This window comes from Hylobates moloch, unplaced genomic scaffold (genome assembly GCF_009828535.3).
Source record: "Hylobates moloch isolate HMO894 unplaced genomic scaffold, HMol_V3 SCAFFOLD_8, whole genome shotgun sequence".
NCBI classification, from domain to species: domain Eukaryota; kingdom Metazoa; phylum Chordata; class Mammalia; order Primates; family Hylobatidae; genus Hylobates; species Hylobates moloch.
In genome coordinates this window covers 117374275-117391865 of record NW_026652283.1, presented here as the reverse complement: position 1 = coordinate 117391865, position 17591 = coordinate 117374275, and the positions used below count along the sequence as shown (strand labels likewise).

Sequence of the window (17591 nt, the reverse complement as noted above, 5' to 3'; positions counted from 1 at the left end):
GGCTGAAGAAAGAAGAAAGTTTGGCTTCATTTCCAGGAGGCACAGAAAACTTTCATCTGTGGCTCTCTAGCACCAGTGGAATGTCTCTGTTTGGATAATAAGAGCCTTTCTGTACCTCGTTAGGGATATTCATAGATACAGGTGTTCTATGCATGCAAAATTGCTTTTATGGGAGGACTGAGAGTCCTTTTTTTATTGGAGAGCCAGTTCATTAGAATGATGTGGGTGCACAGTTTTGGCCAGAAATCCTTGTTAAATGGGAACATAAGCTACAAACATTTTGGCAAAAGATGAAAGTTTATGAACAAACAACCATTTATATTGTTACAATAAATTAGACCGTGTTGAGAAACCAGATGGTTTCGTTAATGACCAGACATTTGTTAGTGAACACTTCCCAGACTTTACTAGCCCTGCTGAGAATTAATTACCCGACTTGCTCCTGGTCTGAAACTCCAAAGTACTTTGTTTATGTTACAGTGCTTACTGCCTTGTATATTAGGTTAGTGAGTGTATATTTGCCTCATCCACTACTGTATGAGCTTCTTGCTTGCTAGGAGAAGGCTATATTCCTCAGAGCTGAGGAGGGAGTTGAATCATGTGGCTATTTATTCTCAAATCCTCTTCACCAGGTGGAACAAAACTGAACAGTGAAAGGCCACTGCACATGGAAGCAGGAGGTCTGGATTTGGGTTCTAGATCTCTAGATCTATTACTAACCGGAGGTATGGATAGAGTCAGGAAAATTGTCTTCCTTAGGTGCTTCCTTGATAGCACCTATAAAGGTCGAGATCTGTTGGATCTGCATCAGGGGATTCTCAATCATTACTATGCAGAAAATCAACTGGGAGAGTTGCTTTGCAATACAGATGCTTAGTTCCATCTCTTGATATTTTTATTGTTTTTTAAAATTGATCAAGTATTTTTCATTAAATAATGTAAACTTTCTTAGTCTACATCTGATAAATCTCCCACGAGCATACAAGTACATTAAACGATATTAGCAGCAGAAACTTTAAATAAAGTAACGATACACAACTATTAGGCCACTTTTCTTCATTACTTATTATTTAATGCTATTTGTCACCATTGTCATCATAATCAGCCTCATCCTACATTGTTGAACAGCCATCATGGACCATATGGCATAAACATTTTTCCTACTCATAAAGGAGCATATGTTCTCTATATGTGTATAAAATTAATGTCTGAACAAAGTGGCTTAAACAAGGTAGAAGTTTATTTCTCCCTCACTTAAATCTATAGTTACACCTACCATGGCTAGTACAGATACTTGCCAAATTCATTAGGAACACAGGCCCCTTCCAGCTCTCTGCTCTGTTATACTTAAGAAGAGGCTCTAGTTTGGCTGCTAAATCCCCACCTATCAGTTTTGAATTCCAGGTAGCAGGAAAGAAAAAAGCCAAGAGAGAAAAACAAGGGAACATCTACCCCTCCTTTTAAATTTTTTAACCAACCCACTCTTGTTTTTTTTTTAATCCACTTTGTTGAGCTATGATTACATTTAAGAAGCTGTACATATTTAAGGTGTACATCTCAGTGAGTTTGGGGATAAGTATACACTATGAACACATCGCTACCATCAAGATTATAAACATATCCTTCACCTCCCAAAGTCCCCCCCCCCCATTATTATCATTATTATTTTTGGTAAGAAATTTTGGTAAGAACACAAAATCTACCCTTTTAGCAAATTTTAAATATGCAATACAGTATTCTTAGCTATAAGCACTACTCTGTAAACGAGACCTCCTGAACTTACTTATGTGGTATACCTGAAACTTTGTGCTCTAACCACATCTACCCATTTCCCCGGCACCACGGCCCCTGGCAACCACCATTCTGCTCTCTGCTTTTGTGAGTTTGTCTATTTTAGATTTCAAATACAAGTAAAATCATATAGTAATTGTCACTCTGTGATTGGCCTATTTCATATAACATATTGCCCTCCAAGTCCATCCATGTTGTCACAAATGACAGGGTTTCATCATTATGTAACACTGAATAATATTCCATTGCATATATGTATTAGCCTTTTATCCTGATACTCTCCCTCCACCTGCCTCCCAACAGGCCCCAGTGTTTGTTGTTTCCCTCCCAGTATCCATGTTTTCTCATTGTTCTACTCCCACTTGTAAGTGAGAACATGCAGTGTTTGGTTTTCTGTTCCTGGGTTAGTTTGCTGAGGATAATGGCTTCCATCTCCATCCATGTTTCTGCAAAGGACATGATCTCATTCCTTTATATGGCTGCATAGTATTCCATGGTGTATATGTACCACATTTTCTTTATCCATTCTGTCACTGATGGACATTTGGGTTGATTCCATGTCTTTGCTATTGTGAATAGTGCTACAATGAACATATGTATGCATGTATCTTTATAATAGAATGATTTATATCCCTTTGGGTATATACCCAGTAATGGGATTGCTGGGTCAAGTGGTATTTCTGGTAGTAGGTCTTTGAGGAATCAACATACTGTCTTCCACAATGGTAGAACTAACTTACATTCCCACAAACAGTGTAAAACTGTTCCTATATCTCAACAGCCTCATCAGCAGGTAGTTTTATTTTAAAAACTTTTGAGAAACCTTCATACTATTGTCTGAAATGGACATAGTAATTTGTATTTCCACCACAAGTATACAAGGGTTATCTTTTTCTCCACATCCTCACTAATACTTGTTATACATCTTTTTGATCATAGCTATTCCAAGAGGTATCAGGTGATATTTCATGGTTGTTTTTATTTGCATCCCCCTGATGATTAGAGATGGTAAGAATTTTTTCATATATTTGTTGGCCATTTGTATCTCTTCTTCTGGGAAATGTCTATTCAGATCTTTGCTCTTTTTTTTTTTTTTTTTTTGAGTTGGACTCTCGCTCTGTCACCCAGGCTGGAGTGCAGTGGCGCGATCTCGGCTCACTGCAAGCTCCGCCTCCCGGATTCACGCCATTCTTCTGCCTCAGCCTCCCGACTAACTGGGACTACAGGCGCCCGCCACTGCGCCCAGCTAATTTTTTGTATTTTTTTTTTTTTTTTAGTGCAGACAGGGTTTCACCATGTTAGCCAGATCTTTGCCCATTTAAAAAAAAATTTCAACTTTTATTTTAGATTCAGGGGATGCATGTGCAGGTTTTTACATTGGCCCATTGTGTGATGCTGAGGCTTGGAGTATGAATGATCTTGTAACCCAAGTAGAGAACATAGTACCCAATAGATAGTTTTTCAGGCCTCTGTCCCCACCTTCCCTTCCCCCTCTAGTAGTCCCCAGTATCTGTTGTTCCGATCTTTACGTCCATATGTAACAAAAGCTTTGTTCTCACTTATAACTAAGAACATATGGTATTTGGTTTTCTCTTCCTGCATTATTTTAGAATAATGGCCTCCAGCTGCATCCATTTTGGTGCAAAGGACATAATTTTTTTATGGTTGCATAGTATTCCATGGTGTACATATACTGTATTTTCTCTATCCAATCTAACATTGATGGGCATCTAGGTTGATTCCACGTCTTTGCTATTGCAAATAATGCTATAATAAATATATGAGTGCACATGTCTTTATGGTAGAACAATTTATTTTCTTTTGGATACTAGGGTCAGTCTCCATGGCTACTGTCAAGGGCTAGTGTTGAGTGCCTGCAGCTTTTCCAGACTCAGGGTGCAAGCTGTCCGTGGATCTACCATTCTAGGGTCTGGAGGATGGCGACTCTCTTCTCACAGCTCCACTAGGCAGTGCCCCAGTGGGGACTCTGTGGGGGCTCCAATCCCACATTTTCCCTCTGCACTGGTGTAGTAGACATTCGCCATGAAGTTTCCACCCCAGCAGACTTCTACTGGACATACAGGCTTTTCCATACGTCTTTTGAAATCCAGGCGAAGGCTTCTGATATGGCTTGGCTCTGTGTCCCCACCCAAATCTCACCTCAAATTGTACTCCCATAATTCCCACATGTTGTGGGGGGATCCAGTGGCAATAACTGAATCATGGGGGGCAGTTTCTCCCATACTGTTCTCATGGTAGTGAATAAGTCTTACAAGTTCTGATGGTTTGATAAGGGGAAACCAGTTTTGCTTGGCTGTCATTCTCTCACTTGCCTGCTGTGATACAAGATATGCCTTTCGCCTTCTGCCTCCCCCCAACCATGTGGAACTGTAAGTCCAATTAAACCTCTTTCTTATGTAAATTGCCCAGTCTCAGGTATGTCTTTATCAGCAGTGTACTCCTGTACTTTGTGCACCTGCAGGTTTAAAACCCCATGGAAATTGCCAAGGCTTATGGCTTGCACCCTCTAAAGCAGTGGCCCAAACTGTGTCTAGGGCCCTTTTAGCCATGGCTGGAGCTGGAGGGGCTGAGACCTAGAATACTGTGAGCACTGTCCTGCACTTGCCCGTGGTGGTGTTAGCCCTAGGCTCAGCCCACAAAACTATTCTTCCCTCCTAGGCCTCCAGGCCTTTGAAGGGAGGGGCTGCCACCAGCCAAGGTCTCTGAAATGTGTTTGAGGCCCTTTCTTCATTGTCTTCTATTAGCATCTGCTTTCCTTTTAGTTACCCAAATTTCTGCAGCCTGCTTGAATTTCAGACAATACCAGTGGTCTTACAAGTACTACATGACCCTTAATACTTCCTGACTTCATTTCTGCAATATATTTTATTGTTTTACATCATCATGAACATTGAAACTTTTTATATCTATTCACCTTCCATTTCTTTTCAAGTCCAGTTTACCTCCAAAGAATTTTAGAATATAGAGTCTCCATAAGACCCTAGTTTGTCTGGTTTCTTGCTGTGTCCCTTGACTGCGAATGCTTTCTAATACATATAATACACTCAAAAGTAATTATGAATTTAAAAAAGGAATGAATCTTCCTATTTTTCCTTCAAAATAGCCTTAACTCTTTGGTTTCCAACTTTATGTGAGGGTTTTCAGTAGTTGTCTCAAAAATCCAATCAAATTGAACAGGGCGTGTCTCCAGAATGACGTTTTGATTAGGTTCAGTGTCTGTGCAATCAGGGCATGTCTCTTGGAACGTAGTGGTGATTAGGTTTATTAATTTGTTTTTCATATATAAAGGGAAGCCAATCAGAGGATGCATTTTCCCAGAGAAGGAGCATCTGAAGAGTTTAAGAGCTTGGGGAAAGAGAGTCTTGCTGCTTGCTTGTGCGACTTGCCTTGGAAGGTAGATAAGTTCACTGCATCCTCCAACTTTTTATTTCTGGTGAGTTCTCCAAGCACTGAGATGTGAACTGGCCTCATTCCCTTACAATGATACTGTTACCAGTAGAAGAGATTCCAGTTACTGGCAGCATATCTGCATGGGTCCATAAGCAACTTCAGTCCTTGCCTCCTCAGAAGAAAGAATTCGACTGAGGAGCATACAGCGGAAAAAGAAACTGAGGTAAGTTTAAGAGCAGGAGTGGAGGTTTATTTAAAAAGGCTTTAGAACAGGAAGGAAAGGAAAATTCTCTTGCAAGAGACCCAAGCAGATGCCTGAAGGTCCAAGAGAAAAGAGAAGGGCCTTTAACCTTGATCCTGGGATGGGTTTGCCTCTTTCCCATGATTCTTCCTTTAGGGAGAGTTTCCGGCATGCACAGTGCTTTCATTACCCTTTGGAATTGCGCATGCACGGTGTGTTTAGGGAGTTATATCCATGTCCATCTGTGACTTTCTTTCCTTTTCCGGTGGAGTGTGCCCCGGAAGATTATACTTTGCTATTTTTGTCTCTTAACATGCATGCCCAAGAAGTTGCTTCTTCCCAGGGTCTGCACTTAATTAACATTTTTGATGTTAACAGGCGTAGACTGTCAGGAAATGGCCTCTCTATGGTGCTGCCTAATTCTCATTTTTAGAGAGGCAATGTGATAATTGGCAGGCCATCAGCTGACATTTCTGGTGGGTAGGGGAAGAGCCCTCTTCTGTCCTGCTCATGCTCTTCTACCTGTAACAAGACAAGCCTTGTATATCATTAGACATTTGTCCCACCAAGGCAGCAGATCATTATTAAATTTTATTATGTGAATTGTTACTTCACATTCTCATATTCTGTGTTCACTATTTGTGTGCCTTTTCCGTGTTTGTTTTGACCGCATCTCATTATTTTAACTGCCTCCTCCAAGATTCTAGATTTGCATTGGCCAATATAGTAACTACTAGTCACATGTGACTATAAACGGTAAATTAATTATAATTAAATAACTAAATGGCATATCCTTGGTGGTAATAGCCCAATTCGTGGCCAAACTAGAAATTCTGTAACTACATATGTGTGGTAGTTACGGCATTTAATTTCTTTCATCACAGAAAATCGTGTTGGGCATGTTGGCTACCACTTATTTTTAAATTCTATTTGTGTGATTAAATTATATTCTGCTTCTCTATATTCATTTCCTTTCATAGATTTTCTCAGGCAATTTTTAAATTTCATTCATTTACCTTATTGAGGTAAGTACTTAGATTATTTTTTAAAATAATGTACAGCAAATAATTTTTCCATGGATATTGTTTTAGCTTTATTGTATTGGTACTTTTACATACTATATTCAGGTATTATTATTTTTCATAACGTTAAAAATTGTGCCAAGTTTATTTAAAATAGATTTCTCCCTTTATTTTGAGACGTTAGATTCTTCCGTTGCTGTATTTTAATTTAATTTAATTTTATTGTATGTAAATATGTTGCATATTCCTTTTTTTAAAATGTGAGATTTTTCCTCTCTCCTGTTACACAAGCTTTGTATGCAGTGTTCATTATGCACTTTAAAAATAAATATTTTGTTTCAGGGCATGGTGCTTTCACACATAAAACCTTAGAATAATTTTAAATTGCATTCCACTTTCACCATTCCTGAACTGCTTTGAATATATTGGATGCTGGAAGCCATGAGAGGTTGCAATCCTGTCAAAATAATAGGATTTTCCACTTATAGTGTAATCTGATATATATTCGTTTTGGTTTCATACTTTAAAAAAATCTATTCTCTTTTACTCTGTGGTGATCTTTGCTTTTCTATTTGTGCATTGCTAGAATGTCAGCTGCTGTTTCCCTAGCACCTGAGATGTCACTCAACATTGTATAGCACTGGTGTTGAGAATTGAGAGAATCTACTAAATTATAGCACTTTTCGAGACTGCAGTTCTGAATTAAAAAGAAGGGAAAGGACAGGCAAAAGAATATAGACATCAGCTATTTTTACTGAAGATCTGTTGGAGAACATGGTTTTGTTGTTCAGGAACTTGAGACCTAATACTGCATTCCTAATACTTCACTAAGGTGTGTCTAAATAGCCGTGAAAGGACTAGGAAGTCACAAGTCGGCCTCTTAATTGTTACGGGTGCCCTTAAACTATTAAGGTAATATTGAGGATGCAGAATGGCTCCTTCCTCATGACTTTTGAAGATATCTGGGCTGGGCCCGGTGGCTCACGCCTGTAATCCCAACACTTTGAGAGGCAGAGGCGGGCGGATCACCTGAGGTCAGGCGGGCGGATCACCTGAGGTCAGGAGTTCCAGATCAGTCCGACCAAAATGGAGAAACCCCGTCTCGACTAAAAATACAAAAATAGCCGAGTACGATGGCGCATGCCTGTCATCCCAGCTACTCAGGAGCCTGAGACTGGAGAATTGCTTGAACTCGGGAGGCGGAGGTTGCGGTGGGCCGAGATCGCGCCATTGCACTCCAGCCTGGGCAACAGGCTAGGCAACAGAGCGAAACTCCGCCAAAAAAAAAAAAAAGAGAGACCTCTGGAGGGAGACACTAAGCTGCGCAGGCTCTCATCTTGAAGTCACCAAATGCATAAGTTGTTATTCCTGCTCTGGTGAGATGTTTGTCAATACATTTTTTTCCATGAATTAATGAAAATTTTAGACCCATACGTTTCTAAAAGTTTCTCCTAAAGACTGCTTGTGTATGTATGTGTTTTGAAATGTATTTAATCTCTATATCTTGAAATCGTTTTTATAGATTCCACACAAGAGTCCTTTGTGAAATAAGTATGGTTTAACTTTCTTAAATTATTTGTCCTTTTTTGTCCATGGCACAGTCTGTATATGACCAGTTAAATTACTTTTAGTTCGTGTTTGGGTTATAATTACACACAAATATTCTCTAAAGCCCAAATCTTATTTTGATATTCGAGGAAGAGTTTACATGGTAATAATATTAAGGGTTACATCTGATTTCACTGAAGCTTTGTAGACATTCTCTAATACCTTATTTTTTTGAAAGAATATCTGTTCTGCTTGAATTATAGACTGCATAATACATGTACTGTCAGGTACATTCATGGAAGGGACAGGCAGGTGGAGTCATATGTTACTGGAGTCTTGATGAACAGATGTAGAAAATAGTCCAAGGAATAAGAAAAAAGTTGATATTGAAAAGTGCTTCTTGAAGTCCGTAAATGTGCATTAAATGTGGCAGTAAAAATAGACACAGTGACGTCTGGGAACTGGGGTCTAAATGCTGGAGTCCCCAGAATCATAGAGAACCTTGGTTAGGAGAGTAATTTTGTCGAAAAGCAAGAAGAGGCAGCGACAGGCAGAATATAATTGAAAGTATCACTGGGTCATTTTCTAATTTTATAATTTTGTCATATTTTTCAAACTCTGTTGATCATTTATTAAATTGGTAAATAAACTATAATCAGCAGGATTATTATGAGGGTTAAATAAGGAAATATAGGTACATCTGTAAGCACAATGTCGCAATTAATACAAAGTTACCCTTTTTATTTTCCTGGACTTCATGTACAAATGGGTCAGTAAATTTTTTGTTTATGACACATAATTATCGTTTGTACATAAAATATATTTAATTATTTTTATATTTTTAGCAGGGAAATAATACATGCCTGTTTCCCCCTGTCTGAAACACATACATTCATATAAACATATGCACCTATATACCTACATATCTGTATATGAATATATACATGAACATCGGTATTTCTCAGCAAATATGTATGATGATAATCAGAGATATTGCAACTAACGAAGACTAATATAAAGCATGATTGCAAGAAATTTAGATACCACGTTAGTAAAACGTCAGATTGAGCTGCTAAATTTCTCCCACCCCTAAGTCATTTTGTATTGTCTGAGCATACTAGAGGATTGTGACTGTATACAAAGGACAGAAACACCATGACTCAGGGTACTCCTGCTAATTTCTGATGCAGGAGATTTTAAGGGCTAGATTAGCAGGATGGGAGTGTTGACCCTCTAAGTGAAATAAATCCCTGAATTGATTATTCCCATCCTAAAACAGATTTTTTTTTTGAGACAGAGTCTCGCTCTGTCACCCTCACTGGAGTGCAGTGGTAGGATCTCGGCTCACTATAATCTCTGCCTCCCGGGTTCAAGCGATTCTCCTGCTTCAGCCTCCTGCATAGCTGGGATTACAGGCAAGCACCACCATGCCCAGCTAATTTTTGTATTTTTAGTAGCGATGTGGTTTCACCATGCTGGCCAGACTAGTCTCGAACCCTTGACCTCAGGTGATCTGCCCGCCTTGGCTTCCCAAAGTGCTGGGATTACAGGTGTGAGCCACTGCCCTCGACCCTAAAACAGATTCTTACTTGATTGATTTCCAAGTTCCAAGGGGAAATACAAAAGTCAGAGTTGAGAGAAAGTAAAAGTGGAGTAAGGATTCAGAGGGCTGTGATGGGTGTTGGAGAAACATTGCTAGGGCATAAAGCTAGGATAATAAAATCTGAGAAATCCCACAGTGTTTATCTATAGATGGAAATCATATTCCACATATGGATGGAGTCAGGGATCCCTGTGTTTTAAAATCAGGGAGGGAATTGAATATCTGGACTTGTGCCAAATAACATACAAAACTCAGTGCTTTTGATGTTCTCATTCACAAGATATCTGTGTTCCTTCTTTATTAGCAACCATAGTCATAGGCTTCCTAATTTTGACCATGGGAAAAGAGGTGAGGCCTCTGCATGTTAGTGTCTGTTGGTTAGGCTGTGGTGCAGGTGGTGTCACACTTCAGTGAAAGTCTGGCTTTTCATTGCATGTTGATCTGAAAATTGTGCACAAAACTGGTGTCTCTCATGTTCTTTCTCCAGCCTCACCTTTTCTTAGTGCCTGAAGCGTCTGCAAGTGGAAATCCAGAGGAAGACAGAGAAACTGAGTTCTTGAGGATGCATTCACTAGTGAGTAGGGGATGCCTCTTTCTACTGAAATTATGCCCATATTGCTGGCAAATGCGCAGTTTTCTCCAATTTGCATGGGTGTTTCATTTTTATTCTTTTTTTTGTTTGTTTTTACAATGCAAAATCCACCCAGCCTGGGTGTTCCAAATGCAATCAGGAGGCTTTCAGGTATCTGGCCTCCAGTTAAGTTTTCTCAGGACTCTAAGTTGGGTATCATGTGTCAAAGACTCCTAAATTATCAATATAATTTCTAATATTACACTACTTTATTCCTGCCCCTATTAAAGCTATTTACAAAAAAAGATACGAGAGGTTTCATTTATATATTTCTTTTTCTTCTATCCATCCTATAATCTCATAGGGAAATAATTGACCCATTAACAGTACTGTTGGCTGAAATAGACTTAGGATTGTGATGAATGCAGGTGATAGAGATGAGTGAAGAACAGAACATCACAGCCCAACAATGAGTCTGATGTTCTAGCAACTGAGTTCAATAAATCCAGTGTGATAGAACTTGGGCAAGAGCTGTGCAGTGTTGAGGGAAAACAAGAGTTTGATAAAATATATTTGAGCTTTTAAAAACTTTGCGAAAGGACAACTAAAGAAGTCATTATTATTCTTATCCTCATTCATTTTACCTTTTGGTAATTAACCTTTTTACCTTCTGGTAACTGAAAGTAACATATAAGAAATATAATTATTTAATTATGGTTGCAAACTCAGAAGAAGGAATATAGTAGATAGAGTGCAATTTAGGGTTCTGTGGAAAAGCTTTGTAACGGCTGGTTAGAAAAAACAATAAAGAGGCTTTTTTAATCCTTGAACAAGCAAGGTGACAAGGTAAATTTAAAAGAGAAACAATGATAACATGTTTGGATTGCCGAGAGAAAGTTGAGAACAGGAGGCTTCATATCACAGGAATCATCAGACTAAGACTTCCTCAGTATAGCAGCCTCAGCAGTCTTATCTTGTGCTGCTAGACTGTCTTTAAGCCTTGTCATGAACACCTGAATTATATAACATCAGAGAGACTATATGTATGAATTGAATCCTATATTCTGCATAAAGCTTGTTCAGTTCTGAGGAATGCTGGAGTCTGGTTCATTACTTTCTAACTTTTTAATGAATAAGAGAGCAATGACATATTTAATAAATATTTGCTAGATAGGAAACACGTTTTTTATTAGTTCATTAGATTATTCAAAACACATAATAGGTCTTTTAACCATTTGATTGGTGAGAAACCTGTGATTCATCTAGAGAAATAATTTATTTCATCACCGTCATGTTTAAAAAGTAGTAAATCATGGTTATTTGCCTTGTGACAAATCTGTAATTTACTTGAAATTCATGGTAAATTTCATCTTATTTAAGAATGTTCAAGTGAAAATTTTATAATCAGTTATGTAGACGTGATTAACACATTACTGAAAAATATCTGGGTTATATTATGCCACACCTCATGCGATATTTCTTTATTATAAAGTTTAATGGATTCAGAATGGGTATGTCTCTGTGAGTGAATCTAAAAGGCAGATACTGAGAATGAACTGGCTGGAACCCAAAACACTGAGTATTCTGCATACCCAGCTCCTAGCTATGACATCTCAGCCTTCCTGTTCCGGACATTGAAAGGCATTTGTCTGTCTAAACTAAAATGTCTGTGATGTTTCAGAAGAAAGTGACTTTTGAAGATGTAGCTATTGACTTCACTCAGGAAGAGTGGGCCATGATGGACACATCCAAGAGAAAGCTGTACAGAGATGTGATGCTGGAAAATATCAGTCACTTGGTGTCCCTCGGTGAGTCCCTCAACATTCACGTACATATGTAGACACACATTCACTCATTCATTCAATAAGTGTTAAAACAGCTTCCCCATATCTCACTCTAATCTCTTCTCTGATTCTCTCACAGATCTCATCTGAAAAAAGTTTGAACTGTCGAAATCTATCTGAAAGAAATATCTTTCTTTTTATTGTATTTTATTTAGTTTGTGACTCAATTAGAATGTAATCTTGACAAGAATTTCATGGTTTCTTTGGTACTCAGTCTCTAATACTCAGAACAGACCTGGGAACTTAATGAATATTTTCGATGTATTAAATTAAATATTTTCTAAATAACTCTTCTGCTTTAGTCTATGCTTAGGCCGAGACCAATTAGTGAAAACAATAGCAATATCTTTCCCGTATAGAACACCAATTTTTTTTGTAAATCGAATGTTTTTTTGTTCTGCATGAGAATAATAATAAACACACAGTGCAGAGATTTAATTCCTCTCTTTCTGAAAAGACTGTATATTGTGCATTGTGTCTTGGAACTTAGGCATGGACTCAGCATTCATAGGTCCTGACTGTTTTGAATTTCCTTTTCCTGATGGACCTTTGGTTTGGATTTATTTTCTAGTCTCACGTTGGGTCAGAAAAATCTTGGGGAGTTTTCTGTGTTCTAGGTCTTGTGGCCTGAGCTGACCTTCACCGTTTATATTCTTCCATGATAGCCTGCCTTACACTTGGTGATAATGCACATTTATTGACAGTGAACTCAAAACACATGTATTCTTTCCACTAACAGGGTACCAGATAAGCAAATCCTATATAATTTTGCAGCTGGAGCAAGGAAAAGAGCTGTGGCGGGAAGGAAGAGAATTTCTTCAAGGCCAGAATCCAGGTAAGCAACAGGGTCCTGTGCTCTAATAGGAGGAGGTGCTTTGTCAATGAAAAATATCAGATGAATATTAATTAGTGGTTTTATTAAATGAGCGATAATTTCTAAAATGTAGGTTAGGCTACTGGAGCAGAATTCCTTAGATGCTATTATCCTTTTGTTCATGTGTCAGATGCTACTCTTGTGTCCTCTTGACTTTTCTTTTACTTTTGGGAAAAGGATAATTCATGTACATGTTGGGGTTAAACTTTCGCTTGCTGACTCTTTTCCTGATACCCCCGTGAAGACTATCCCTCTATTTACCTGCCTGATATCTCATCTCCATTTTAACTCCTTTCACGTCTTAATTTTAAAAATCTTTTCTAATCGCTGACACTGTACAATCTATTTCTTGTATTTAAGTAGTTTCTTCATTTGACACAGTTGCCACATCTAAGTGTCAATTTTTGAAAAAAAGTAAATGGGCTTTGGGGCTTTTCAAACAATTTTATTGCCATAATACCAATGTAACAATTTATTTTTCCGTTATTTCAGACAGGGAAAGTGCCCTTAAGAAAAAACACATGATATCCATGCATCCTATCATCAGAAAAGACGCACCTACCAGTATGACAATGGTAAGTTTTATAGCTGTGTATATCAGTCATCTAAGTTAAGGACATGGTAATGGATTAAGTTAGTAATGAAGCATAATCACCTGAGTATAACTAGGCTGGCATTAAGTGCTTTCTAAGCAAAAAAAAATTGGATACTTTGAATTTAGTGAATAAATTGACCTGTGTTCTAAACCATAACATGAGATCTCTAAAACAGAACAAGTGTATATACATTGCTTATGCCCAGACATTGAAAGATATTGATGTCGTCACAATTAATGCAATAACTCTGCAGTTGGGATCTTACAGAAGAGAACATATCTGTGTCTGCAGGAGATAATGTGTATGCAAATGTCAATCGAGAAAAATGATGAGACAAGTCTCAATCATTTTAGGAGATTTATTTGCCAAAGTTAAGGACATGCACCCAGGGGACAGGTGTATGCCTTTTTCCAAAGATGATTTTGAAGGCTCCAAATTTAAGGGGGAAAGGGTGGGATATTGAGAAGTACACAATTTTCATGTGAAAGGTGGGTAGAAAAAACAATCATTCATGTATTTTTCTGACTCAGTGAATTTGGATTTTTTTACATAAGATGACATAAACAAATGAAGCAGAGGAATAATGCAGGAAAGCTGCATTTTACATAAGACAACATAGGCAACATGGTGCAGGGAAACAATCAGATATGCATTTGTGTCTGGTGAACTGGGGATGACTTGACCTGTAAAGACAAGCTATCAGTTTGCATTGCCATGGTGTAAATTTTAACAGCTCGTGAGGAATTTCCTTGTGGGCAAAATATGGGGGAGGGGCGTAGCTTTTCATCTTGTTACCATATTATTTAGGAACCAGAAGCGGGAGGCAGGTTTGTGTGACCCATTTCCCAGCTTGAATTTTCCCTTTGGATAAATGAGTTTGGGGTCCCAAAATTTAATTTCCTTTCACACCAGTAACATTGGAAAGATTTCAACTGGGATCTGCCACTGAAGGGTTGGTCTAGGATTCAAAGGTATTGAAATGAACGTATAGATGTATGTGGGTAAACCATTAAGAGCTTTTAATCTTTGTCCCTAAAGGAGAACTCTCTCTTTCTGGAGGATCCTTTTGAATGTAACGATTCCGGAGAAGATTGCACTCACAGTTCCACGATAACTCAGTATTTGTTAACTCATAGTGGAAACAAACTTTACGTCAGCAAACAGTGTGGAAAATTCCTTAGTAATCAGTTGTCCCCTAAACCACATAAACAAGTTCATACTAAAGGTAAATCATATCAATGTAATCTATGTGAAAAGGCCTATACTAATTGCTTTCACCTTAGACGGCACAAGATGACTCACACTGGAGAGAGGCCGTATGCATGTCATCTATGTGGGAAAGCCTTCACTCAGTGTTCTCACCTTAGAAGACATGAGAAAACTCACACAGGAGAGAGACCGTATAAGTGTCATCAGTGTGGGAAAGCCTTTATTCAATCCTTTAACCTTCGAAGACATGAGAGAACTCACCTTTGAAGGAAGTGTTATGAATGTGATAAAAGTGGGAAAGCCTTTAGTCAAAGCTCTGGCTTTAGAGGAAACAAAAGAATTCACACTGGAGAGAAACCACATGCTTGTCTTCTATGTGGGAAGGCCTTCAGCCTATCTTCCGACCTTAGATGATACGAGAGAACACGCACTGGAGAAAAGCCATATGAATGCCATTTATGTGGGAAAGCCTTCAGTCAATGTACTAATCTTAAATAGCATGAGAAAATTCACGCTGGAGAGAAAATTATAAACGTCTTCAGAACATATTCTGACTTTAGATGACATGGTGTTAGGAATGATGAATGTAAGGAATGTGGAAGAGACTTCAGCTGTAGTTGTAGCATCTAAACATGCCAAAGGACTCACATTTTGAAGAAATACTGTAATCAACATGGAAGACACTTCAGTTACCTTTATTCTTCAGTCTACATCAATAAATTCATATGGAAGAGAAATTGTATGACATGTATGTACTGAAGACTTGTTACTGATCTCATCATAAATGACATGAGAGAGCTGAAACTGTCAACATAATAAACTAAAAGTCTTCAGCAACAGCTTTAACTTAAAACATGTGGGACTTTCAGGTAGAGAATCTCTAGCTCTGCACTCAGTGTGAAAATGTTTTTATTCGCAATTTATTGTCAAATAACATAAGAAAACTTTACTTGGATAAACCCTTTATTTGTATTTTCTGTGAATAAACATTCAGCCAAGCACCAGGCTTGATGTTCACAAGAAAACCCAGTGATAAAATGCTGCTAAAATGGAAAATAAGAGAGGAAATCCTTTATAAGCTAAATAAGAAGGGAAAGTCTTTCCAAGGGCAATGAATTCTCTTGGAATACCAAGTACTTCTTACCGGAGAAGTTAGGCAATGAAAAATCATGAGAAATCCTTTCTTCATAGAGCAACAATTGTGGCACATGTGAGATTTCACACTGAACAAAACGCAGCATCTTGAAAGGAGAAAATTCTTTAGTGATAATTCATTTCTTAGTTGACATTAAGTTTCTCACATTAAGGAGCTGTCAAACTTGAAAATCACTGTGGAGAAACCTGATAGATTTCTTATGAAAAAAGTGAGTCCAGAAGGTGGACCTCTAGAAAAAACTCTTAACACATACTTTAGCAAAATAATTCAGAAATTTGAGAAAATGTCTATTCATAAAAATGTGGCACGTAAATGTATAATAGCAAAGTGACCAGGGAATAAATTGAATGCAGAATTATATAAGAAATCTCATTAAACTTTTCCAAAAGATCAATACTTACAAATATTGAAAGAATACAATCGGTTGTTCAAAAAACTTAGTATGTTGGCGAAGTCCTTGTTTCATTTATGTAGCCCTAACAAATCGATTTGCATCTGCACTCCTTGGCTGAGATTCTTGGTCGAGATTCTACCCCAACTTCTGAGTCTCCCCAGTCTTCAACAGCTCTTTCCTCACAGCTCACCTCCCTTTACTGCAATGTCCACTAAAACCACTCGTTTCCATGCAACCCTCGAGTTGACACACCAGGGATCTTCAGCCCCACTTGCCAGATTTCTCTAGGCTGTCATTGCATAGATTTAGCAGGGAAATGGAGGCTGTATCAAAGACACCTAGTATATGCATTTGGGTGTCCCCAGGCCTTGCCTCTGTCTCTGAGCAGTTACCTGGGATCGGAGAATAAGGCAGCTCTTCTCTTCTATCCCTCAGAAGGCTCTTGAAATTTCATCCCTGGAGCCTCTCTAACTGGAGGTAGCAGTTCATCTCATGACATCCCACATTTTATTCAGGTAAGTCCTGAGTTATTACACAGAGACAGACACAGCTGTGCTCCTTTTACTGCAGTCCAGAAGGTAAAACACCAGCATGATAAAACAGCTGAACGTGTCAGCCACCTTGCAAGCCTTTTCTATATTTGATTCAATGTACTTTTCCCAAAGAAATATGAAAGTTCTCACAGAGGGGCCCTCCTCTGCCTTGTCCTCAGAATTGGAAAATGTATTGTCCATCAAGGAGCCTCAGTACTGAACCAAAAACTCAAGAGAAAATGTTTCCTGAGTATCAAGTGGGATGACTTGAAATTTTGCCAAACAGGCACAATCTTAATACGATAGGCCTTACTAAGTCTAAATGGCCTTATCCATGGTTGAAATTGACACATCATTATATTAAAAAATCTCCACAAGTGATTGATTTTACTCTGCAGCCAGGGTTTATGTCAAGTGTGAGGATAATGAGCAAGAAATTCAAGCCCTTGGCAAACTGGTTGGAGAGGCAAGGACTGTGTCCAGGCAGAGCTCATAATCATTATTTATTGTTTAATCTATTTAATTAAATATGTAATTTACCCACGAACTGTGGTTAACATTATATGTACTCCTGAGCCGCATTAAGATGTACTATTTGTGCTGTGAAATTCTACGGGATTTGACAAATGCATGGTGGCAGATCTCCAGCCATTATTAAAGTGTAACACAGAATATGTCTCTTATTCAAGCTCGTCTTCCCTCCACATAGAGGGAATCAATCGACTTTTGAATACTGATTTTTGAATTTGCTTCTTTATTTCCATCGTCTTTAATTAAAGCACAAGATATCGTACTCAA

General features: G+C 38.3%; 1 protein-coding gene across 1 annotated transcript; it reads left to right on the top strand.

Moving 5' to 3' along the window:
• The first annotated feature begins 7175 nt into the window (after positions 1-7175).
• On the top strand, positions 7176-17591 carry ZNF705D (zinc finger protein 705D). The gene is made up of 6 exons (XM_032159147.2): positions 7176-7297; positions 10104-10190; positions 11869-11995; positions 12771-12866; positions 13398-13480; positions 14540-17591. Exons 2-6 carry the CDS (start codon positions 10179-10181, stop codon positions 14975-14977), a joined length of 756 nt encoding a protein of 251 aa, XP_032015038.2. The 5' UTR covers positions 7176-7297; positions 10104-10178; the 3' UTR covers positions 14978-17591.